Source organism: Podarcis pityusensis (genome assembly GCF_964106645.2).
Source record: "Podarcis pityusensis genome assembly, chromosome: 3".
NCBI classification, from domain to species: domain Eukaryota; kingdom Metazoa; phylum Chordata; class Lepidosauria; order Squamata; family Lacertidae; genus Podarcis; species Podarcis pityusensis.
In genome coordinates, this window is record NC_138026.1 from 25082311 (window position 1) to 25109782 (window position 27472).

The window sequence follows — 27472 nt, forward strand, 5'->3', positions numbered from 1 at the left end:
AACAAACGTTGCTGGCACTCATCTGGGAGATTTAACAAATTGATAATTATACTGATAATAAGACAGAAGAAGAGAAGAGAGACCTCCCAGCCCATAGCATGTGCTGCCTATTTCCCCCCTTCTAAATACTATTACTAATGCCAAATAGAATGCCTTTTCCATTTTCCCCAGCAGTCTTTGCCCACCATCTGGAGATAACCTGCTTCTCCCAATACAGAAATTGGTAGAATTATTTTCATAATTTATAACACAACCCACAGCTTCCAAGTTCATCTTGTGGTCTTTTATACCTTGCCTTTATTGCACTGCTTACTGCTAGAGAAAGTGGGACTTCTTCCTTCCCAGTAATCTGTGTCTAACTCCTTCCATATCTCTCAGTTCCATGGAAAATATGGTGATACTAGCAGCACATGCAAGGTAGCCATCTTGGAAGAGGATGGCCAAGCTGGCAAGGCAAATGATCATTCAGGGGATACAGACACCCTCACTTAAGATGGGAACTGCGTGATCTGGCCACTATTATAGCCTGTAATTTATACGTGTGTTATCACCTTGTATTCTCACAGCAGAGGTCTTAAATTACCGTATTTTGCGCTCCATAGGACGCTTCGGCCCATAGGACGCACCTAGTTTTTTGGGGGGGAAATAAAGAAAAAAAAATTATTTCCCCCCCCCCAGGTGCGGGGCTGGAAGAACTAGGTCGGGGAACAGCGGGAAGGTGCGCTCTGCCTCCCCGCTGTCCCCCAAGCTTGTGGGGCTGGCGATGGGGAGAAGTGCGCTGATCCCGGGACTGCAGGCAGCTCTGCGCGGCCATCCGGAGCGGGGCGGGACTTCGCGCCCGGCTCCCGGTGGCCGCGCAGAGCTGTGCTGAGCCAGGGACGGCAGGCAGCTCTGCACGGCCATCCGGAGCGGGGCGGGACTTGGCGCCCGGCTCCCAGTGGCCGCGCAGAGCTGCGCTGATCCCGGGACTGCAGGCAGCTCTGCGCAACCCTCGGAGCCGGTCTCCCGAGGGTTGCGCAGAGCTTCCTGAAGCCTGGAGAGCGAGAGGGGTCAGTGCGCACCGACCCCTCTCTCTCTCCAGGCTTCAGCGAAAGCCTGCATTCGCCCCATAGGACGCACACACATTTCCCCTTCATTTTTGGAGGGGAAAAAGTGCGTCCTATAGGGCGAAAAATACGGTAACTGTTTGTGTTAGTGCTTATGTTTAACAGCAGCCAAGTATTATAATTAAGTGAAGCAAAACAAGTGGCCACTTAACCCTCGTCCAGTGGATCTAAGTAGAGATGAGACATTCTTGGAAGAAAACTAGAACTTTATTTGTTTACACTCAGTGAAGTTACAGCTTAATGGTTGCTTTTGAAAGGCACAACACCTTGTTTCAAGCAAATGGTCTTTGTAGAGATACTGAAGATCTTTCTTAACTTCAGGCTTTAAAGCTGTCACTGGACACATAAATTCTTTCTAGCACGGCTGTTGCCTTACACTACCCATAAAACAGTCCCAGACCCTTCTAGAATCCTAATGGTCCCCTCAGGTAAATAGAACCTATCTCAAACTGAGAGCCAATTCACTATCTGTCCCCACTGACAGATAACTCCTATAGGAATCTATTCAGTTAGTCAGAGTCCCCTGCCCACGTATGTCTAATCTCAGCATCTAACTTGAATTCAACTCTCTTCCTCCCCCTCCCTCCCTCCTGGTTGACTGACCAACTTGCTATCTCTCCCTGGTTGGCAGACCTCATCAGGAGGCAGACCTGGGCCTGCCCATCACAGTGGGCATCATAGCCATCAGAGATATGGTTGCAACACTCCGAAATAAAAACCTCTCATACTGGCTAAATAAGCATACTCCTCTTTACTACTTATCTATGTTCAGCCTTTCCTTCACCCCCCCCCCCACTCACTCATCCTCTTTCTTTGTATGTCATTGTTTCGTAGTGTTCTTTTCCTATTCAGCACATACAAATGGGTCGACGCAAGATGATTGCGTTCGGATTTAAAAATAGCATAATGCAGTTTAAGTGTTATGTCTAGACAGCAGAGTGTGAAATGGGAATGTAACCTTGTTGGTTTTTCCTATATTCTGCAGAAGACAGCATCATTGATTTTATTGGAAGAAGGTTGTGTGTGTGTGTGTTTAATATTTAAGGCTGTAAGTGTTTGGAGCAACCTGTGCTAGTCACAGCTGAACAAGAGATTGCTGTTTATGCTTGCCAGCCTGCAAAGCTGATGTAGGCATTTGTTCTCTCAGGCCCTACCAATCATTCAACTTTGAAGCTACCTAATTGCTGCTGGCACTTTCAATGGAAAGGGATGTGCCGTGGTGAGAGGAGCAATTCATTTCTTTATGGACTACCTTGGTTGATAGTATCCTTAGCAAGAGATGCAATTCTCTCTTGATTTATAATAAGAAATAAACTGAGTCTTTATGATCCAGAGGTTAATTAGGCCCATCATTAGTCAGTGCTTTGGGACATGTTATCTTTCAGAAGCTGACAAAGGCGGAGGGAACTATGGTGCTATCCAAGGAAGGCTACAACTTATTGGAGCATATTGTCCAGCAGCCAGCTATTTCCCTTTCTGATATACAGCCTCATCAACCTAGTTTAAAGTCCAGAGCAGTTCAGTGAGCTGGGCTCTGAGTTAAGTCTATCTTTCCTTAAAATACCATGGGTTTGTAGCCAGTGTTGTATGAGCTGTGGACTTAACAATGAACAAACGTCAGGTAACTTGGTGCAGAAGTAAACTGATTGATTCACCCCTAATCTCCGTGTTAGAGAACTGCACATTCATCTAGGAATCACCACAAAGGAATAGTACAGAAAGTGGTACAGGACATGGCAATGTGGAATACTCCAGCTCTAGCCATGCCTTCACATCTTTCCTCAGCTTAGTGAAAAATGAATGGGCCTCTTTGTGATTGCCTGCAACTAAGTCCTACAACTGATTTGTAAAAAGGAATGGGAATATATTAAGGTAATGTGTTTTTTCTATTGGCATAAAGGTTTCTTTTCGCAAGAATCATTAGAACAACACTTCAAAAGAGAAATCGGTCTGGAATGTAGCAACATCCGTTCCATATTTGGTGTTTCATTTTTCGCTTTCACTGTAATAATTTCTTGCTGCAGTAATTTTAGGGGTGGAAGAACCTTGTCTTTTATTTCTCCCTTACTCAGAGCATATCAAAGCACCAACAGAATGCACAAACTTAACTGCATCTTTGTTTATATATTGAATTTGTGTTAAAAGCTTCTGTTGCCATAAAGCATCTATTATTTAACAACCTTCTGTATCATTAATTCTTTCCTGTAGCAACAGAAATTGATTTCCTTCCACTTTCAGAATGTGAAGATCTGTTTGGCCTGCCTTTTAGCCATCACGTGTGACTCTAAAGTAACACCCTATAAGATGGTGAAAAGCCAGCAGCTTTTAATAAATAACACGTTGGTAGCTTTTGTTGGAACCTACATTATTTCCTTTTTATTTAAAGGTGCACTCCTATATACACTTAATTGGGAGTAACTCAAAGGATTGCACAGTTATTGGCTATGTTTTTAGTTTAAATAAAATTTGTTACACATTGAAGTGTAAAAACATTACGGTGGCATAAACTTTCATGGGCCTGAACCCATTTTGTCAGATGAATGAAATCTTTATTGGCCTATAACAATGCACAAGGAAGGTGCTTGCCATTTTCACACAGTCAAGTGTAGAGAAGGTCCAGTGGGAAAAGATAAGAAATAAAATTGAAATGGATCCAGTTGAATCTATTGGCAAAGCAAAATGAACATTGATGATTACTTTTGGTAATAAGCTAGCCTTTCTCAGTCTCTGTTCAGTCCAGTCCTGTTGGTGTCATATCTGCAAACTTTGTGGCTTGACTCCGAAAAAAACCCCACATGTCACAATTTATTATTATAAACATATGTCATAATATGTTTAGGATGCTGCGAGATTCTGCTTTGCATTCACATTTTTCATCTTGCTGTTATTCCAAGGAGCTTACAGGGGGCACATCAAGGTTAGAAAACTTTTGTCTCTCCAGATGTTCCTGGATGAATTGATCATTCCTGACCATTGATCATGTTGGCTGATGGGAGCTGAAGCCCAACAACATTCAAAGGGCCACAGATTCTCTATCCATGGTGGACTGGGTTCTTTCCACATGGCTGGCATTTCTTTCAGATCACATGACATTACATGCTTTTGCTCCTTTGAGAGTGGTACCATATTTTTCGCTCTCTAGGACGCCCTTATTCCCCTCCAAAAATGAAGGGAAATGTGTGTGCATCCTATGGAGCGAATGCAGGCTTTCGCTGAAGCCTGGAGATCGAGAAGGGTCGGTGCGCACCGACCCCTCTTGCTCTCCAGGCTTCAGGCAGCTATCCGCAAGCCTTTGGAGCCCGGCGGGAGTTCCCGCCGGGCTCTGAAGGCTTGCGGATAGCAGCAAGCTCCAGGAGCGACGGCGAGGTTGCGTTCTGGGGGCTGGGGTCGGGGGAAGCTCGGGCTTCCCCCGCTCCCAGCCCGGCAAGCTCCCCCCCTAAAAACTAGGTGTGCCCTATGGTCCGGTGCGCCCCATGGAGCGAAAAATACGGTAATTGATCCTTTTATGCCTGTATCTATCCCAATCTTTGACACAAATAGGTTTTTGGGGTTCGTCATGTTCATTTTTCTCTGACAACCTCTATTTGTCAGCCCCAACTTCCACTTTGCTACTATGAAAAGGGGTGTCAAGAGAGTCATTTTGGAAGAGACAGGTGCTGGCCAGGCTAAGGGATGCTTAACCCTTCTCCTACCCACCTTGTTTCCACCGCTTCTCTGACACTTTCCCCACTCAGAGTTCAAGTTCCATGTTTGCGACAGAAAGTTGAATGAAACATCATCCAAATTCATGATAAACCAATCTTCTAGTCTCTCCAGAGGCAACACCAGGGCTAAGAGCACAGTAAATATTCCTAAGATGACCAGGTTTGCTGACCATCCAAATATGCTATGATCATTGGATGCATCACACATCATCCTGATGTTCAGGGTCAACAGCTACCAAATAATTAGGGTCAGAGCATTATGCTGATAATTTGAAAATACTGCATATTGACCTCTTTTTAAACGAATATAGAGTTGTGTTTATTAATACTGCTTATACAGAACAGAGGTTGCAAATGATAAAAAAGAACTCTTCTCTATTAACTGATAAAATTGGAATGAGTGACATGATTTGCCATAAAATTATAACTCGTTGCTATAGCATACTAACAGGATTTCCCTCCTCCATTATTACAATATTCTTGATTATTCAACAAATGATCTGGAGAGCAATTGTGAGTCCATTTACTCTTTCAGAATTAGAAACAGTTTTGTCAAAAACTTAAAAGCATCAGATGCAGCTTTGAAAGCTTCATTATCATGCAGATTAGTAGATAGGGGGCAAAGTGATTAGCTGATGTGGCTAGTCTGGAAAGAAGACATCAATTCATTCCAGACCCTAAAGTGGATATTAATAGAGTTCAGGAAGGCATGTTTGTCACCCTGAAAAAGATAAAGAAATAAATACCTTCTCATTTAAACATGGGCAAAAACTCAACCCACAATTTTGTTAACCTCTACATAGAATATTTTACACCAAATTGTGTGTGTGTATAATTTCTCACACACACACACACACACACACACACACACACACATATATATATATATATATATATATATATATATATATATATCTCATTGGCATTGTCCAGAAGAGAGCATTTTGGAAACAAATAATTTTATTTCTTAATATAATTGAAAATGATATCTCGGACAAACAGCACTTAACAGATAAGGTAATAACCTCTTTTGGAGTTATGGGAGGTTTTGGTGGTTCAAGTCTGAATCAGACACCACAACTGGCATGAAGAATGGATCCTTTCCTCCCCTCTGGTTTGATCAGTGTTTCCCAAAGTGGGTGATACCGCCCCCTGAGGGGGTGCTGGAATGATCCAGACAGCTGTAGTAGCCTCAGGTGCAATTGGGGGCGTTGAATAAAAATAATGGGGCAGTGGAAACATAAAAAAACCGTTTGTGCATGTTTCATCTGTTGTGTAATGATGTTTACCGCCAAGTCAGGCACCGTTGCGGGTTGATGACAACGGCTCCCCTGGATCCAATGATTGTGCTGCAGGCAAGGGGGTTTTCCGGGCTTGGGTGAACCCTTTTCAGCTTCACCCAGGCCCAGGAAGTGGGTCATAGCTTGCCCTGGGGCAGATCAGGCTATTACTCTGAGTAAACATATACAGGATTGAGCTTCTTGTTAACTTGTTTTCCAAGAAGTTGTAGGTAGAAATACATAAAACAGAAAAACATAAAAGAATGCAAATTTGTCACTGTATCTTTCTGTTCGCTTAAAGAAGGTAGATTTCCAGGGTGTGCTGAGTATTTATTTATTTTTCTGAAAAGGGGATGATAGGCCAAATGAGTTTGTGAACCTCTGGGTTAGATTACCTGGCAGTTGTGGTTTTGGAGAGTGCCCCTGACCTATTGGTAAATCTCATGTTTTGTACATAGAAGGGCCAGGATTCAGACCCTGGCCATTTTCAGTTAAAGGTGTTGGAGTAACTGGACATGAGGAGGGGTTAATTTTCTTCATGGATGTAAATCACTCCAAAGATAAGCTGATCGCAGGTGCAACGTCAGTCAAGCCAGTTGCTATGGTAATGGCCCAGTCTCCAAATATATCTGTGATTGATGCATGTCAGCTCAGTAGTGTGTCTGTTAGCCTATAGTTAGTTTGTATGTTAGTTGATGTTGACATATTGAATTGCTGGAGTTTATTTGGAGCAATGGTGATACTTTGTACTTGTATGTATCTGTATATATCTTTGTCTGCAAAAGTCTACAATATGTATATATCTACATCCAGAACTGTTTTACTGAGACTTGTCTTCTGCAACATTAAACTCTTTGGACCTTAAGTTTCTTCTGTGTGGTGACTGGTACTGGAAGCAACTTTCATTGTGTGGGTATCTCACCTGAGACTCCTATCAAATGGATTTCAAGTAGCAGGACTAGAAAGGCTCTCTGCTTTAGAGAACAGTCAGTCAAAATAGATAATTTGTGGCTAGTTCAACCATGAGTTATATCCCTCACTTTATATCTCCTGGCATGTGCAAAAACAAGTTATGATACTACTAAGCTGATGGAGAACGTAACATTGATCACGGAGTTCAGCACTGAGTTTCAATGGCCCTTACATTATAGATATCACGCTGCAAGAACCAGATATTGCATTTCTCTAGTCATTACCTTTTAGTGGTAATAATATCAGTTAATGATATGGTGTGGTAGACTGGAAGATGATGCAATGAAACCAATGTGGAATCTAGCATGTCTGTACTTAAATACAATTACTTTATAAATAATTCTGTGTGCTAGGATTCCAGATCTTTTTCCCATTGTAGCTGATCAAAGTAAATATACCACTTTTTCCATTTAAGATTGACACCTAGGCGTGCTCATGTTTCTCCCCCCCCCCAATTTTCATTGGGTAGATAATTCCATATATTTATTGATGTGTAGATGGCAATAGTAGTGGTGAACATGTTTCACTAGACATAGGTTGCAAATTGTCTGTGGTTCTTAGACAATACATGCCTTGATAAACTCCCATTCAGATTACTCTTATACACTCTCAGGGGTTACATGAAGACAATCCTGGTTCATATGACATTTGCTGGCACTTAAATAATACTAATTATGCCATAAAGAACATAATTTCCACAATGCAGCAAGTTAAGATTGTTGATTTGCATGGAAGAGATAAGCATTTGTTTAATTTCCTCCACTACCAGTTTGAAATCTAGGAGATTATTAAATATTTAACTTTGGTTGGGTTGTGCTCTAATTGTATTATCAGAATTGTATTTGAAGGATGTCATTCCCACTCTGCAACCTTGCACTGTGCGAACAGAGCTCCCTCTTTAAATTTATTTTTTTCAGAATCTCCAGCTATTGTAGATATTCTTTTCTTTGTCATTTATATTTTTGTGGTCTAACCCTCAATGTATTCTTCATTCCAGCAGCAAGCATGAATATTGGATTCCTGACAAAACTACGAAGATGTGGCTTTTTTGATGTACACTATTTTGCTCTCTGTGGCTGGTTCTTCTTTGGTATAAAGTAGCTGTTATTTGTCACACTGACAGGTGCATCTACTGCGAAATGCTGGCGATGAAGTTACCATCACTGTTCAGTACCTCAGGGAAGCTCCATCATTTCTAAAGCTCCCATTGGGTAAGGGAAAATTAATGGATCTGAGCAAAACACTTTCCTCCCTGCGGTATTTCTCATAACAAGCAGACAGTTGTGCACAAACAATATTTCATTCATGAATGCTTTAGTTCAGGAAATATTCTGTACGGAAATGCTATACTATTTAATGTTTATATATGTTTAGGCATGCATGCAAGCCACTTTCCTTTGATACATGTATGCATATTGTAACCCACATGGGCAGGGCTTGTGTCATGGATCTTTCTCACCCAATCACTGGCCCCTAAGAGGAAGAGCAGTATGATTGGGTAGGAAAGACTTGGAAGATAAGCCCCACCTATGTAATAACAGTAGTTATAAACATAGCACAGTCACGTGGACCATTGCCCACTCCTGCACACATGAAAAGAATCAAGTTGCAGCAGTGCTGTCATTTTCTGTGTGCTTTTGAAACTAACAGAAGTTATCTGCATATAGCTGAGCTCAATGTAATTATCGCATCAAACTCGTGGTGTTTTTTTTAACAAGTATGTTCTAAGAATCATAATCATTCTGTTAAATTGCAGCCAGGTTGCTATGTCAGCTATTTAAAAATGGTTCAGAATTTGATTTGTGCAGGAAGTTTCTTAGACTAGAGCCCACTAATTAGCTTTCACTGCCAAAGACTGGGAAGCTTATGAAAACAGAGAAGGTAAAAATACTGCAGTGTGTAGGCAGCGTGCACCCATAAATTCCTGATTCAACTGAAAGTAGTCAAAAGCAGACTATTGGGAAAAGTTCCATCATACCCACTGTCATAGAGAGCGAGGGAGAGAGATAACCTTCTCAGGCATATGTGTGTACAGGTCCTTAGACCAGAAAAGCCCTACTACTCATTGTGGGTGATGTATATATAAATTTATAGTCAGCAATCCAGGAAAGTATAGAAATTAGGGATCCTGTATAGATTTTAATGAGGCTAACGGTGTAATGTGCAAGTGAAAATGCTGATTTTAGTTATTGGCATATAAATATGTGGTAAGATGATCCCCAAGTTTAAGGAGTGGTGGCAATAAATATTTTGTTTTACAGTTATCTGTTGGACTCTAGGATTTTTGATTCTGGGATCTGTTAATACATTTTAAGAAACAGGGTTTTTAAGTTGTTGTTTTATTTCTATCATTGTGGTCTTGAAGTGTCTTTCATTGGACCTTTGACCAAGTAAATGATCTTTGGATCTCAGCCAAACGTGGGCAGTTTGGTGGAGCACCTAAGCTCTGGTTGGTTGAGTCACTGCTGTTTACCAGTATCTAGATGGGGAGGAGGGAGGCAGTGACGAGGTGGGCATGGTGCAAGTGTGGAGCCAATCTAGCACCACTGATCTCACCCAAAATTGGGTACATCTAAGATAAATTCAGTATTTACTTCAATGCATGCACAATCCATCAAGAGGAACACATCCCACTAGCCATGTGTGCTCTCTACCCGGAAGTAGAGTACAAAAGGAGGACAGTTGCCAAACACACTATCAGCCCTGTAGGCTGGATTGGGCTTCTTGGGTCATAAGTCATATATTTTTGGTTTATGTGTCTTTAAAAAAAAAAAAAACAGATGAAGAAACTGATTAATTGCTAAGTTTATTTGTGTTTAGCAATAAATCATCTTTGGCTGTATCAAAGTTATTAGGAGAGAGAAGATACTTAAAGTTAAAACTGAGAGTATCACCCAGCCAGAAAGAAGGATCGAGACAGATGTGTGCACATTAAGATGGAAACAGTTTAGCATCTAAGACTGTTGAGATTCTAGACTTTTTTCCAGAACATTCTCTGCTTCATGTTGATTAGAAGTGTGAATATTTTTTCTAAATGTCAGGATTGTGAGGTGATCTGAAAACTACTTGAAGGGTGATGTTGTGTCTTACCATCACTGCTATTATTGCTTGGAAAATTGAAGTATCTTGCATTGCAAGCAGCTTATTTAGAGAAAAAAATTCTAAGTTCACCCTCTGTAAATGAAATACATCACTAGATTTTTTTTTATTACTTATGCCATTCTATCTAACAATAAATAAGAAAAAATAATAATTTTTGGTGTCAGTGGTTTAGCAAAGGAAAACCAGCTTTCAAAACAATATAATTTGGAGTTTATAATATGAATGCAATTGAGATGGTTTTAAAGAAGGGATTTTAAAAAGTGTTAAGGAAGTCTATTTTGATGCCCTTCTTCTCTCTCCCACAAGTCTGTGTATGTATGAGAGTGAGAGAGATGCTATAGTACAAACGTTTGAGCAGGTTATTAAAATCTATTTATTTTAGTCTCCCTTCACTTCATTGCTAGACAAGCTTATAAATCTTAAAATAGCTTTCTATGTCTGCAGGATTGTTTTATTTTTTAAGTTGACTATGTTTTTATATTATTGTTAATGGTACTGCTATTGCAATATTATTATTTTTTATACTGTGTCTTTATGCTGTGCGAACCACATGGAGTGGGCTATGCCCCCCTCAAAAAAGTGGCGTACAACTAATTTTTATACAAACAAATAATAGAGTGTCCGTGTGAGAATCGGAGACAGTGCTTTTCCCCCCTAGAAAAATAGGTGTCAGTACTCACCATGAAGTTGTTACAGTAAGTGTCAGTTTTTAACCAAAAAGGGAGGTGGAATGAGGTGCTGGCACTACGTACCCTTGAGAACCCCCTGGGGACCTGCCGATCAGATCCCTCTCTCTCTCTCACACACACACAGAGAGAGAGAGAGAGAGAGAGAGAGAGACTGACTTTTGATCCATCTAGCTCAGCACTGTCAATCACACTGACTGGAAGTGGCTCTCTAGGGTTTCAGACAAAAGTCTTTTCCCTGCCATAGCTGGATATAAAAATAATAAAAAATTGTCCAGCAGCACCTTAGAAACCAACTAAGTTTGTTCTGGTATAAGCTTTCATGTGCATGCACACTTCTTCAGATACACTGAAGCAGAAGTCACCAGACCCTTATATATAGTGGGAGAGTGGGGTGGTGTATTTCTCAGAAGATTAGTAGGAGATGGGTTGGGCTCGAACCTGGGACCTTCTGCATGAAAAAATTCATAACAGAGCTGTTTCTTCCCTTGACCGCTTTCTATTGGTAGTGTGGCTCCCCTGCAATGTGCTTATAGGTGGGGAGCTAGAGCATGATAGGAAAGCTAAACTCTTGAGGGAAGAGTTAGAATTGGAAGAAATGAAAGGGTTATTACAGAGAGGGCACTGCACACACAAAAATGGACAGGGAAGGGAATATGATCCATAACAAAGTCATGCTTGCAAGAAATCAAATACTCTGTGTGTGTGTGTGTGTGTGTGTGTGTGTGTGTGTAAATATGATTAGAAATTAATGTGGAGAAGAAAAGGAAATAATTTTTAAAATGTTTAAATACACCCAGAGGCTCAATTCATTGAGATGACAGGCTTCTTATACCTCAACCTGGGGTGACTTTTAAGTTTTTGGAAAAGGAGTAGACTAATTAGCTTTCACATAGGAGGAGACTTCTAAGCCAATTATTAAATCAGTTTGATGTTCCTTACATCACCAGTTGGGTTTCAGAAAACTCCTTGGGCAGTTCTTCCTTGAGAATAGTTGATCTTGGTAGCAGCTGGTGGGGCCACGTGGGTGGCACTGTATTGCTTTCCTGGCTTCAGCACAGTCTAGGTGCAACACTGGGAAAATCACATGTCCACTTGAGCAGCACTGAATGCCATTCCAGGCATTTGATTGACATGTGTATCTGCTGCAAAACTCTGTGATTTCATAAGCTCAGTTAAGAAATTTAGACTACCGTCCAATTCATTTTTTTTTATTGCTTTCTCTGTCTTGCATGCTAAGAAATGTATAGAATATGGTGGAAACTATTAGAGTTAAATCATATAGATATAGATGGTATAGATCTAGATATATATATGCAGTGCTTTTTTCTAAATAAAAATTAGAGGTACTCTCATTTTCCTACTCATATTGAAATACTGTCCCTCAATGTGGCCAAACTTAGACTCACAAAATGTTAGGGGTATGCGTACCCCTGCGTCCCCCCAGAAAAAAGCACTATATACAGTATGATGTAGATATTTGGATGAAAACAAACCATTTTGTACATATGCACTGCAATTCTTCAGTCATGTGCATTAACTTTCCACTAATGAAAACAAATTATAACACCTTTTTTTAAAAAAAATATGCTGCATTTTAGGTTCCCCTGGACCATCAAGTGATCACAGCAGTGGCACGTCCTCCCCTCTCTTTGACAGTGGTTTACACTTAAATGGAAACTCAACAAATACAGTAAGTGACTTATACCACTTTGCCTTGTTGCGCGTATAGTTTATGTGACTTGAGTCTCAGGAGAACAAATGTGGCTTATGCCATTTAACAGATTCCAAGAATGTTTATTCTAGTAACATATAATGGTCTGAGTAGATCATGTTGGTGCAAGAGGACAAGATTGGAGTTTACTGTATCAGGACTCTGAATAGTTGAGAAAATGTTCAGGGGGAAATTGTTCAAAGATTTGGAGTGAGGTGTCATTAAAAGAGGAGCAGAAGAAGAGGGAGAAAGAATATCACAGGGGCCAAGCATGCAGTGGAGAGAATGGGTATACTTTACCAAGGCCTAGTGATTCAGGGGTAGGGGCAGCCCAGGCTGAGACCCAATTAGCAAGTGGAGAAGAAAGCACACTAAATTTAAAAGACATTGCCTTTCATATAGCAATGAAAAGGAGTCTTCTGTGTTCAGCTCCATTGCATTTGAGAAGCCAGATATAGGTGAACACATCCAGAGAGAGAGAGAGAGAGAGAGAGAGAGAGAGAGACGGAATAGAACTGGAGCAAAAATACTTCATATTTTATCTGGCCCTGTAGAAAAGTCACAACCTTCCTTCGTCAGAAACAAAAAGATTTGAACAAGTGGAAGATGTCTATTTCCCCAAGATCAAAAGCCAAGATTTCAAATGCCTGGAAATGAAAGTGGCTTCAGCTTCTAAGGTGGTTTGTTGAAAGCACAAGCGTGAGGCAGCATTTATCAGATTGAACTGTGATCAAATGGTCAGATAAGGAGGTTTAGAAATGTCAGTTACCAGCAATATTCCCCCCCCCCCAGGAAATGTCATCTGTTCAGTGAAATGGTGCAGTATCTTTTGTTTCATGTACATTCTTTCCCCCCAGAATTGACCCAGGTTTTATAAAAAAAGGAAAAAGAAACAGAGCACCTTGTTGCATTTTCAGAGTTTATCACACCAGGTCCTGTATTGACCTGATTCTTTAAGAATGTGAATATTGCTTAAGCTGTATTTTCATTTAAACAGCTGTAACTATGATACTGATATCTATGTAGACTAGGCATATTTTTTGTCTAATAATGACAAATCTGAAATGGAAATCCTCCCAAACTACCTCCCTGGTCCTGTCAGCTAGCTGGTGCCTGAAGAATAGCTGGTGTACTGAAATCTCACTTCCAGTTTTCCACCAGATGCACAGAAATTCAAAAACAGTTGTTGTATCTCCTTTGGCATTCTAAAGACAGGCATCTGATATTAAACCACTTTGCAGATATCAGTAAGTCTAGTGAGGATGCATCAGATAGTCATATTCGTTTTGTTTTGAACAATCCCAGAAGTAAAGGGGAAACTTCAGTGGTACCATGGATAGCTCCGTGGAAACCTCAAGCTGGAGATTCTGTAAGCCATGGGTAGGCAAACTAAGGCCCAGGGGCCAGATGCGGCCCAATCACTTTCTTAATCTGGCCCACAGATGGTCCAGGAATCAGCATGTTTTTACATGAGTAGAATGTGTCCTTTTATTTAAAATGCATCTCTGGGTTATTTGTGGGGCCTGCCTGGTGTTTTTACATGAGTGGAATGTGTGCTTTTATTTAAAATGCATCTCTGGGTTAATTGTGGCACAGAGGAATTCGTTCTTTTCTTTTCAAAATATAGTCCAGCCCCTCACAAGGTCTGAGGGACAGTCGACCGGCCCCCTGCTGAAAATGTTTGCTGACCCCTGCTATAAGCGCAGAGCTTCAGCAGCTGACATTCTCAGACGGAGTCTTAATTAGGAGTTGCAGCTCTACCTCAGTTGCTAACTCTGTCCTCATTTATTATTTTCAATATTTCGATAAGTCAGTTCATATAAAGGGGTCTGCCTGCCTTAGCAGTTACAGAGTGGATTAATTGTGGTTCACTAGGGCAGAGTCCTTTGAGTCAGGGGCAGGCAATGTGACGCCTTTGACTGAAGAAGTACTAACCCAATTGTTGGCTTCCCCTGTGCTGTATGTATATGTACATATACAAACACACACACTCACAACATAGTTTGAGAAAACATCGTTTAGGTAGTGTACACAGTCATGAGCTTAGCACAGGCAGACAACTGCCTGCACATGATGAGAGGACTACTGAGTCTAAAGCTAGGGTGTGATGCTTCTTCAGGTGGCCTGGCTACCCCATATGAATTGTAATCGCTATACAGAAAACATGGTTGTATTTGTTGTGTATCACCTGCAGGAGCCATAGAGGAGGTTTGTGGGGGCACAGAAAACCCCTGAAATTCTTGATACCTGAAACTTGTTGGGTAGAATTTAGCAGTGGGAGTTCTATTATCAGCACATACTACTTTAGCAGTTTATGAAAATCTTGGGTATCTTATTTGGCATTTCTACATTATTGGCACCATAAACTTTCATGGTTAAAGGAGAGCTTTGTCAAAGGAGTGGTTGGAATGAAGAGCTGAAACCATGAAGGATGGATTTCACTGAGAGCTGCAGTTCAGTGGAAGTGCAACTGTTTTGCATGTAAAGTGTCTCAGCTACAATCCGTGGAATCTCCAGGTAGTACTAGAAGAGACATATGAAATCTTGGAGCGCTGCTGCCAGTCCATGGAGATTAGAGAGTATAGACCAATGGTCTGCCTCAGTAGCAGCCTCTTCCTGTGTAGCAGGTGACCACAGAACAATATAGAACTGCAAGGGAGAAGATGTCAGATACAGTGGTACCTCGGGTTACATACGCTTCAGGTTACAGACTCCACTAACCCAGAAATAGTGCTTCAGGTTCAGAACTTTGGTTCAGGATGAGAACAGAAATCGTGCTCTGGCGGTGCAGCGGCAGCAGGAGGCCCCATTAGCTAAAGTGGTGCTTCAGGTTAAGAACAGTTTCAGTTTAAGAACGGACCTCCGGAATGAATTAAGTACTTAACCCAAGGTACCACTGTAATATTCTGGAAAGGAGCAAGAGTCACAAGGCTGTGTGAGGAAAGGCTGTTAAAGACATGGAACTACAGGGGAGAAGATTGTACTGAGTATAAATTGGAAAGGATGACAATCAAAGCTTTGAAACCTTGACATTCAGCGCTATAGCCAGTGCTATAAGCCCAGATGTGGAATGGTTGAAAGGAGTGCCGGGATCAAAATGTGAAAAGGAAAGGCCAAAGACAGCCAGATGATTAATAGCATTCAAGGTGAGAGAAGAGAAAATGAATCAAAGGGGATCATACAAAGATTTAAGGACTTGGAGACTGGTTGCCTCTCTGAAACAGGGCAGGAAAGACACCTGTGGACACAATGTTCAATGGAATTTAAAAGTAAAATGTTTATTCACAGGAAATGACCAGGATTTCTTTTCAAAAGTCGGGGGGGGGAAGAATACTGTTTAAGCACCGACAAACAATTATTGTGCATACCGAAGAAATGCTATGATTAACTGTATTTAAGGTTATTATCAAGAATAGGCGCTGAAATTCAGGATGGGTTTGTGTCTGCTACAGATGTTTTGAGCTCGATAGAAATACTGGTTTTACAGAAATGGCACAATTATAAAAAATTCCACACTTCTGCAAAGGCTTCCACTTTTCAAGCAAAGCAAATTGAATGAATGGCTAAATTGGCAGTGAAGGCTATCAACGAAACAAAGGGAAAATATGAATACAACATAAAAATCAGTCTATATTAGCTGTAGAGTTATGTGAATATTATAGATATCCCTGTCATTTCTTTTGTGTTTTAAAAACTTCCTTCACTGTTTAACTTTTTAATATAAACCATTTTAATACAAACAGGGCATTGAACACCCAGAAGGCTGTGTCTAGAAACACAGGAAACTGCCTGTGTTTCTGCTCTTAGTCCATCTGGTTCAGTGTTGTCTACACTGGTGGACAGCAGGTCTCAAAGTTTCCAGGCAGGGGACATTCCCAGCCATACCTGGAGATGCCAGGTGATTGAGCCAGGGACACCTGCATGCAAAGCAGACAATCTACCACAGAGCTACAGCAATTTCCCTAAGCAAAATTCATGGGTGTAAAAATAAGTCCTACATCTAGCGCTTGGGGGTTGTGAAGCTTGTCACTGCCAAATGTTAACTGTGCCTGAGGAGGAGGGGGGATGCCTGTAGAACCTCCCCATTTCCTCCTCCAACAGTGGTGCCACTGGTGGAGCTAATAGAAAGCCAATTCCATCATCCAGCCACCTCTTCTCCCTCTGGGCTCCCCAAACCCACATGAAATTAGGCTGAGGGCTGGGTGCAGACCCTGGTCTAGAGGATCCCTACTCCTGCAATAAAATAAATAGGCAAGTGTTGCAGTGGAGGGTCAGGGACTGACAAAGTTGTCTTTGGTATAGGAATGTTGCAGGATTTGTGGAGAGTATGTCAAAGGGTATGGAGGGGGGCTGAGGGTGGTGCCTGCTAGCTGTATTCCTGACCTCCATATGTTTAAAATATTGGTGGTACCTGGTACAAAAAAAAGCTCTTTCCTAATCCCAATTCCACTGGCACTGATAAGAGTTTTGAGACTATAAAAAATCCTCATTGCAAATATAAGTTGAAAATAAGCAAGAATGTGGAAGAGATCTTATGATTTCTCAGTCGATAGGCAAATGTTTTTCAAGGACTGACCCCCCCCCCGAAGTTTCCTAATACAGATTAGCTAATTCAGAGTAAGATTTTTGCCAAAATGATTGGGAAATGTCCATTAGTTTTGCCTTTGAACATATCCATTGAAATAATATGCAAGCTATCTTAAGTATATGCAAAGTCGCATTTCAACTTCCAGATGGTAAAAGCATTTCTCATAGAATCTTAAATTTGTTCAGTCCTCTTTACAAGAAATGATTGTAATCTTTGTATTCATTGTCACTAGACAAAATAAATATTTCAGGAATCTCAATTTTTTATTTCCCCCCTAAATTTTCAAATTTCACATTACAAATTAAACATCTTTTATACCATGCATGTATTGACTTCCCTCCCTCCCCTTCCAAGGTTCATTTAACTTTCCCACCATTCCTGCATAATTTGAAATATCCATCTAATTCTGTTTTCCTATCTTACATCACTTCAACATTTATTATACTGTTGCATGTACTTTAATACTGCCAGTGTTGTCAACTGTACACAATTATTTTCAATATACTCGGCAAAAGATTTCTACTCCTAGGAATCTGAATTTCTAATGTATGGCTATGTGTTGATTCTTCCATCCAGAGGCAGCCTTAATTGGAGCTTTATAAATTACTAAAATTACTAAAACAACATAAGGAATTTGTTCACTTTTTTCCTCTATAGAGCTTCACAGTCATTCGCAGAACTAAAACAGAAACTTGCCCAAGTACTGCCAATCATTTGTCATAAGAATATGAAAAGCTGACAGCTCTAACCGACTGTGATCCCATGAGTTTCTTTTCTTCCTCCTCGTTTAAGCATTAGGCACATTGCTGCAGAAAGGATGTCTGATTAGTTCTGCTACTTAAAAAAAAGTTTTATTGTTTTTACAAGAACTGGTTGCTTCACCCCTGCTGAAAAACTTGTTGTGTTTCTCTTTCTGTTTTGAGCAGTGTGCCTTTTGCTTTGTTTTGTTTAATTGCAGGGTCCCTCTTCTCTCTCTTTTCCACCCCTGCCTTGACCACAATGGCTTAATATCTAAACACAGATTCCAACTTTTCCCAATAGGCCCCTGCTAGTTAAAGTTTGTATCAGAATCTGGCTGAAATTTACAGCAAGGTGGCCACCAATTGCCCATAGAAATGGTAGCTGCTTCAACCAAGAGAAAGTGTTCTGCCACCGCCACAAGCAGAAGCTGAATGAAGGTGCGAGATTCAGGGCAAATAGAATAAGGTGTTTCTTCAAGCAGTGCACTGTTGATCTTTGGACTTCAGTGCCACATGGTGCCATGGTGTCCATTGGCCATATAAGGGAATTTGGCTATACAAGGGAATTCATAGAGGATTCATATGGCTGCTAGCCATAATGGCTAGATACGTAGAACCTCCAGATTCAGAAGCTGTGTACAGTGTCAGTTCCAGGTTTTGGGGGGTCCTTGGATGGCTCACCTTTCATGGATCCCTCTCCCTCAGTCAGTCTACCTTCTCACTGTTGCAAGACCAGGTGGCTCCTCCTATAGTAGGGAGCCTTGGGAGATGCCCATCCATACAAACCCTTGATGCTGGCCCCAGCAGCATGGCTGAATACTAGTTGATGGGGTGGGCACCCAATGGGAATTTACTGTTGCCTTCATGTTGTGCTTGTTGTTGGTTGAAAAACTGAGCAGTTGTGTTAGCTTTAATGTAAAGCTAAATTCAAAATAGCTGAAGATGAAGAAGAGTTTGGATTTGATACCCGCTTTATCACTACCCGAAGAAGTATCAAAGCAGCTAACGTTCTCCTTTCCCTTCCTCCCCCACAACAAACACTCTGTGAGGTGAGTGGGGCTGAGAGAAGTGTGACTAGCCCAAGGTCACCCAGCAGCTGCATGTGGATGACCCAGGCAGCCAGGAACTTCATGTGAAAAATTGTTGCCAGAAACTCCATCTTTCACTGAAGGGTGACTTATCACTCACTGTTCCAGGGTGGAATGAGAAGAGCCAAAGAAATCTCTAGCCCTTGTGTGTATCACCTCTCTGGTCACACAGCTTTGTTGAATTGCAATTTGTATCTCCCGGTAGCGTAAAATAGGGCCAAGCTGCATGTTACATACAGTTGCCTATAACTCTGTCCTGCTTTTCTGTCTGCACAAAAATACATGGGAACTGCTCAACATGTAACCATGGGAAAAATATCATTCTCTTTTTTTTTTTTTTAAATGATATTTATTAAGATTTTCAAACATACAGAAAGTAAAGATTAAAGTACATTCAAAGCCTTATTTTCATACATCCACTTTCCGGGACTCCCCCCTTCCCCCACCCCTACCATATTCCCCTTTCATATTGTTGGCTCCACAAGCTCTCAGTTCTAATTGAAACTTAATTTGTTTAGACCATTATTCGAATTTAAAATTTATACACTCCTCATCAATACCCTTAATAAAAGACAAAAGTTCTCTCCCCAGGGCCCACCCCATTTTCATTCCACAATTTCCCTTTTTTTAATGATAAGGACACCCCACACAATAGAAATATAAGAAATAAGAAATAAAAAGTATAATAGATGAAAAAGAGCCAATTCAGAAAAAAAAGTTGACAAGCCTTTGGATTTTAGTTCTCCCCCCCCTGTCCCCGGTTTAATTTCCCCCTGACCACCAAACCATGTTATCTGCCTGGAATTCTTAAAGTCCATAAATCACCTATTTCCCCCAACTCCTTGCTGGCTTTTTCTTTTTATAGTTATTTTTTAAGACATTTAACTTCAAATCTTTAATAAAACTCCCCCCATTGTTCTTTCCAAGTTGTAGTCCAATTTCCTCTTGTTCCGCTGCTGAAACGTTCTAATTCAGAAGTTTAGTAACTCTGCAGGGATTATTGTTATTCAGGAACAAAAACTTGCGTTCAGTCCCTTCCTTTCTTCAATAGAAAATTCTATTGTCTCCTTTAGCTGAACACCCTGTAGACAAAATATTATTTCCGTTTTGCAGCTTTCCCAGAAGATAACCAGTCCTGTAAAATTCCAATGGTATTTTTCCACTTACGACCATCTTTGTAATGTCCCGAAACTCCTCTAGGGGGATTGTTGTAACTTTGTTTTCTCTAGTCCAAAAGTCCGATTGTTATCCATGTTTTCGCCATTTTGTATCCAAGTTTTAACGGGTTATAGCAAATTGTAACAAATTTAACCAGCAAAGTTCTCATAATAAAATCCTCTCTGCTTTCCGACTTTGACAGCTACTTTGACAGCTGTCAAAATCTCCGACTCTTTTCACCAGGCTCTCTCTTCAATCACCCCGGTTCCCAGGGGGGGGGGTTACGTTTCCCTTCTCCCTCAATTCTTCCTCCAGCACAGTTCTTGTAGTTCCCCATCGTGGAATTCTTAGTTTTTATCAGCAATACAAATCTTTTTGGACCTTGGTTTCCCCATCCTTGTTTTGGAAGGTTTACAGTAGGGAGGGGGACTGACTTCCTTTTTGGATCCCCCCCCCCGCTCGTGTCCAATCCGAAAAAAAATTCTTTTTTTCTCCTTTTGAACCCGGTTTCCAAATTACTCACGGGTTGTTGTTAAGAAGTCCGAATTTTCAATGGAAGAAGTCAGCGCTCTCCGCCGGATGGCATGCGGCTTCGCTCGGCAGGGATAGCAGAGGACTCAAAGCACTACGCTTCTCCCCGGCACCCGATCCGTAGCCTTTAAAAAGGCTCCTTCACGAGTCGGGAGGGCGCTAGTGGTGCCAGCCGAGTCTCCATGTCCACGGCCTCCGTGGCCGTGGTTTTTAAGGGTCCCCGCATCGCCGGTGCGGTAGGACCCAGCCCCTGCCGAGCAGGCTCCCTCCGGAGCTCGGAGGGAGTCCGCCATTCGGCGATGGCGCCAACCCGGGAAAAATATCATTCTCTCTTAGCCAAACCTATCAGAGCCCTTGTTATTCTTGTGTAAATGGTGGTACCCTGTTGAGCCCCTGTCTCCAATTTTGACAGCCAGTCATTTCTGCATGGACTGACTCTCTGGAGAAATAAAGACACCGAAAGCTTCATGTTTGACTAGGTGAATTCATTTAATTTTAAGTCTGGATATTTATTTTAGCTTTACTGAGCGAAAACATTTCCCTTGACAGAAGGCGTTAGTTTCAAGGAATGACAATTGAGCATTTTCATGAGTCCTGTGTTGCTAATCGTTTAAATTCTTGTAGCAAAGGGATCTCAACTCTCCAGCTGTTATTTGGGATGTAACGTTCTGTCCCCTTTGAAATGGATTTAATTGCCTGACATGTGTATGGATACATTTCTTTCGTGCTACTTTCATTATTTCAGTGTTAATTATCTTCAACTCGGATAAAAGTCGAGTCCAGTCTAAGCCAAATGGAGGTTGGATATAAATATTGATTCATATATTAAGTCAGAGACTATGCCCTGCTGTTACACAAACCAAGATCTGTAATACAAATGAAGATATCTGGAACACCCCCACATCAGATGTCAAGAAAATAAACTACCTGACTTTAAGAAGTCATCTGAAGGCAGCCCTGTTCAGGGAAGTTTTGAATGTTTGATGTCATATTGTGTTTTAATTTGTTGGAAGCCACCCAGAGTAGTTAGGAGAATGCAGTCAAAATGGACAACAATTTAGTTTAGTTTAGTTTAGTTTAGTTTAGTTTAGTTTAGTTTTTAGTTTAGTTTAGTTTACCTAACCTAACCTAACCTAACCTAACCTATTTCTGCTAATGTATCTGAGAACCAAAGGTGATTTAAGTTGAATAACAGTGTGTGCTCCAAGGTCATCTAGTGAGCTTCATAACTGAGTGGAAATTTGAACCCTGGCCTCCAAGTTTCTAGTGTGACACTCTTACCACACTGACTTTTTATGTCAGAGAGGCATAACTCGATCTCCCGAGCCTTCTATCTTTAAGTAAATGTAAACATGGGGAAACTCTGATTTTGAGCACAGACGCGACACACGGTCCTGTTTTCTCTGTGTTATTTTCCCTCCATCCCAATCAACTGTTAGTGGTTCTACTAAGGAAAACCATGGGTTGTATTCAACGTAGTTTTAAAGCTATGGTTCCATCAGCGCAATGATTTTCCTTGTGAGATAAAACCTTTTCCCCCTCCCCTCCACTCGCTTGCCCTCTAAATCTTTTCTGAGGTTTTCCCCCATCCCTCTGGAGCAGATTTGGGAATTGTGAGGAGTGGGTCCTATTGTGCCATCTTATGCTAGAACTTCAGTTCAGCTGAATACGGCACTGCGTACTTTACCCTGTGCAGCAAACAGTACCTTCAGGTGAGGAGGCCATTTGGACCAGGGAAAATGGCAGTGTGGGGATGTTTAACACATTTTGCACATTCCTTGGCTCCTATGCTGTTAATTTAAATGGTCTAAGATTTGAGCAAGGCCAGCCCTACCATAAGGTAGGTAGCAAGGTGGCTGCCTAGGCAGTTGATTGTAGGCATCGTAAAAGGCTTAGTTCTTTAACTTATTAGTGTTGTGTTTTTTACTGCTAGGGAGGGGGAAAGTCACTTGTGGGATTTTCTTCTGCAAGTTCCCAATAACTTGACCAGCCCTGACCTTTGTGGGCAATGGCTCCATTTCCTGCTCCACCTCAGTCAGCAAAATGACTTGGGCTTGCCCTGGATGGGGGAGGTGCTTGAGGTGGGCTGTAGCAGCTATTAGTAAGCAGCCCCCTTTGTGCCATTAAAGGCATTGTTTCCCAACTAAAGATGGTTCAGTAATTGCTGTGCAGGGTAAGAATACCAGAGTTGCATACCAAAGGCATTTTATGTTTGTGGCCATCCTATAAATCAAGTTCTGTAACTGCGTTCTGCAACCCAAGATTGTGATTTAATTTTTTACTACAGCTTATTATTAAGGATTCTGCCCCCACCCCCTGTACAATGTATTCCATGGAACTGGGGGGGGGGGTCCCTATTGCTTCATCCAACCACATCTCCATGTTTTGTCTGAGTCTGTATATTCACATATTTTGTAGCTCACACTTCCACATCTTGTCTTGTGCAAAGCCACCAAAAAAGTTTGCCACCATAGAAAATACTAAGCCATTAATAATTGTTGTTGATGTATTAGAGAATGTCACGAAAATCATTTCATCTGTGTGATGAAAGACAAAATGATAAAATGAAAGGAAGGAGCTGGTTACTCTGCAATTTAGGAGATAAATTATTATTTATAATTAAAGTTAAAAAAAAAAGTTCAGGATGAAAACTGTTAGAACAGTTGCACTTCTGTCACTGCTGATGTCATGTGAGATGCATTGTGCTTGTTTTCCAACTGTGATGGAAGAGCAGAAGTTCCTCTTGAATCATCGTGGGTGAAATTCTGAAGCAGGGCAATCTGTGAGATGATGTAGACACAATGCAACACAACACTGATGTATTTGTGACATTGGGCCAGTGCAGGGTGCCTGGAGCAAGCAGATATCCAAGATCTACCAGGACAAAGGAACAAATATTAAAATTCTATAGCTGGTATAAATTAAGTAGAGGCTTGTATCCTGAGACGTGTGTGTTGTATTACGGATGGATTAATAAGCATGTTTATTAATCTGGAGCACAATAAGTATTTCATATTGTGCAATTGCTATCACCTTTCTACTTAGTACTACTTAGTGCAATTCACTGAATGAATAATACATTTCATGATGTGTCACTTTTTTCTTGCTGAGTGTCAGGCTCTCTCATGTGGCAAAGTGAAGAACAATGCAATGGCAATGACTTTTATGTAAAATGTGAAAATGTCTGCTTTGCTGCACTCCAAGATCTTTGAATATGCCACATTTCATCAGTCGTCTTCCCAGCCATTAATTGCAAGACTTTTTATCATTATAAGGCTGGTGAATGAACAAGGCGATATATGGTCCCTCTTTGAATATTGGACCTTTTAGGATTGAGCAAACTACAAAATGAAATAAATTGATGATCTGTTGTTACTGTACATTCTGACTTGTGCCAATTTACAGGACATATTGTCTGTTTCTTCAGTGGCTAATGCCAGAGTATTTCTCATGAAAACACCTTATTCGCTTAATTCTTTCTTAGTTGGCAAGCTTAGCAATACTTTTGCAATTATTTGCAAAACTTCAGGCACCAGTGGGAATAGTGCAGCTTCTTAAATTGCTATCAGCTATGAAGCAAACACATGATTAGCACACTCATTATCTGTGAGGGGTGCTGTTTTTGGAGCTGGAACCACTAATTGAAAGAAAGTTTTGACTGAAGGAGCATGGAGATATTTGACCCTTGCTTTCAAAAATGTTCACATAACATCTTGCAGGAATTGAAACAAACTCTACCAATGAAATGCCAATATTGGTGTTTGCTTCTATGTATCTGATTATATACTTTTGTACTAAATAGTGTCTAGTACCATGCCTCGTCAGAACAAGTTATTTCAGATTTGATCTGTGCAAGTTTTGTTTATTTACGAGGCAGGTAATATGATTTGTCTTTGCAGAGGTTACATGTAGTTTCATGTTCTTAAATGCAGTAAATAAGGAAACAATAATTTGTTGCAAAGCTCATGGTGTGCCCATGAAGAACTTTGCATTCATAGTTCCTTATATCAAGATGGACATGCACATTTTATTTATCTCTGAAATTGAAAAACAAAACAAAACTGACAAGGTACAGTGTTTTGCAATCACATTATCCTCTTTCTTTATTGTGCTTTTGAAGTAAATAAGACTTCTGAGAGGTCTGCTACATGTAAATTAGCATTATTTATCACTTAAACATTATGTTGTCATGTGTAAGGCTTATGCTTTTAACAGTAATAAAAGCAATGTTACCACTGCACAAATAATAGGGGAGAAAATGAGCTCAGACAGCTCACAAATGTTCCATTTTTACATAAATTATTGTTTTTTGTGTTTTTTTCATGCACTCTGAATTTCCAAAACAATGATATTACTCTGCCTTATTAGTTTTGAGAAAGGGCACATCCACAGATAAATATTCATGTTTCCTACACAGTGTGATCTAGTAGACTGTGCTTACTGATTCTCATTTATTCTATACAGGCGCCATCATCGCCTTCTTCACCCATAGCTAATGAACCAAAATATGAGAAGCGCTGGCTGGACACCTTATCAGTTCCTTTGTCGATGGCCCGAATCTCGAGGTACAAAGCTGGAACAAATAAATTAAGGTTTGTAATCTGAAAAAGAGTTAGGTTACATGATTTGCATCCTGCTCCTCGCAGCCAAGGGACTGGCTGCTTGAAAATGTATGGAAGAAGTCTGTGGGCTGTATTCAACTAACATTTACTGCTATTGGAATCAATGGACCTAAGTTTGTCACGGCCATTAATTTCAGTGGGTCTACTCTTGAGTAAAAGTCGGTTGACTACAACCCTATGGGACATTTTTCTCTCAACAGTCATAATATGTAATGAAAAAAATATTCCAACAATTGATTCCAAACTCACCGAGAAAAAGAAGCCGTGCTGATGGCTTGTAAGCCTTGGGAAAATCTATTGGGAGTTGATTTGTTTCTTTGTTTACATTTATGATCCTGCCACTTAGCGGTACTCTCAAAGCTCGGGGCAGGTAACAATTATGACCAGACTAAAACCGGCAAACTGTAAATGAGAGCTGAAGTCCCACCTCTACCCAATTTAGCCACCCCTCTTCCACAACCCAAACCTTAAATGTCCATTTGTTTCTCTGCAACGGCATCATATCCCGGAATCCCTTTGGAATTTGCGTTGAACCAGAAAGTGGGCAAGCTTTCATAATATAATAATAATTGATTATTTGTACCCCGCCCACCTGGCTGGGTTTCCCCAGCCACGCGGGGTGGCTTCCAACACAGATTAAAAATACATTAAAACATCAATCATTAAAAACTTCCCTAAACAGGGCTTCCTTCAGATGTCTACTAAACGTCAGGTAGTTGTTTATCTCTTTGACATCTGATGGGAGGGCGTTCCACAGGGACGTTCATCATGTCCCTTTATTTGTGATATGGGAACACCCATACTGCATTACCTTTGCATCAGATGAAGAATTCCTCATAAAGTGGGGTGACATTATACCCCTCCGTACTATCTGGAGTTTCTGACGCTATCTCCAAAATCTTTTAAAATCTCCCTTCAGTGATTCTCTTTGCTTGTTTACATTTGTTGGCTCACAATGTAAGTAAGTCCCTCTGGCTTAAACTCTTTCATAGCCCCCCTCCAACACACACAAACACATTCATTTTCCCTGTATTTCCCTACACACACACACACACACACACACACACACAAAATAACAAACCCTTTCAACATTCCTATGAGGAAAAGTTGCAGCATTGGAGGCTTTTTAGTGGAGAGAAAAGGTAGATAAGAGCAGCAGAAGTGTATAAAATTATGCGCGGCATAATAGGTGATAGCTCCCATGTGTTGTGAATTATTTCGAGGGAAAAGAAGGGGAGGGGAAGCATTGTTTATAAAGTGCAAGGAATATTTATGGAGGTTAATGAAAATGCAATCCTAACCCCTGGCTGGCAGCAGCGTTTCTTACTGGAACAGAGAAGCCAGCATGGAATTCACAGTCCTGGCATTTGCATTCTCCAGAAGCTTGTGGGCAGGGGGGGAAATGCCCCTTCACTGCCCTGAGAGGTTGTGTTTGCCATCTTTTAACACTGAAAGCACACACAAAACAGCCACAAATAAAGCTTTTCTCGCTGTCTCTCTACATTAGGCAGTGAGCAAGCAACGTAAAATGACCCTACTAGTCTTAGTCATTTTTCTCATTCTGATGCCTGAGATAGTGATCTATTTTTGGCATTCTTGCTATCTCATTCTAAATAATCTTTTATTTTCTTCAAATATTCCTGACGGGTTCCAGATTTCTGCACACAATACAGATTGCTTGTCGTAAGGTTATAGCCTTATCTGATCCCCGGTGCTCCTCCATTTCTCTTGTTCACCTTAATCTTTTCTATAAACTTACATCTTGTCAGTATCTTTGACACCATTGATTATAACATCCTATTGAACTTTCAGGACTTGTTTCTCACTGATAGGCATTATGCTGCTGAGAGGCACGTATTGTTTCTCGGACATCTGTTCAGCTAATGGGAAGAGACCAGTGCATTTTTAAAGTGAACGAAACACATTATTAATTCCATGCTGTTCTTTACACATGCACACCCACCCACCCACATATATTTACACCATCTATATAAACTTTGGGTGATATCCATTGGGTGCTTGTCCCTTGATTTAAATGAGCTGATCTGGTATAGGAAGGGAATACTCTGCAGTTTCTGCTTTTCTTTTGCAATGTAACTGAGCTGTATCCATTATGGTGAGATACCAGAAAAAGACAAAAAAAAAATTAAAGAACTTAGGACCCTCTGGAGAATCCTATGG

The 27472-nt window shown here is 40.9% G+C and overlaps 1 protein-coding gene across 4 annotated transcripts in view; it reads left to right on the forward strand.

Moving 5' to 3' along the window:
- The window catches only part of SNTG2 (syntrophin gamma 2), a 217319-nt gene that overhangs the window by 125522 nt on the left and 64325 nt on the right, over positions 1-27472 (forward strand). For all 4 annotated transcript variants that reach the window (XM_080999175.1, XM_080999174.1, XM_080999173.1 and 1 more), the window contains exons 7-9: positions 8186-8273; positions 12452-12543; positions 25134-25261. In XM_080999175.1, the coding sequence (XP_080855301.1) occupies positions 8186-8273; positions 12452-12543; positions 25134-25261 (308 nt within the window). The remainder of the gene's footprint in view (positions 1-8185; positions 8274-12451; positions 12544-25133; positions 25262-27472) is intronic.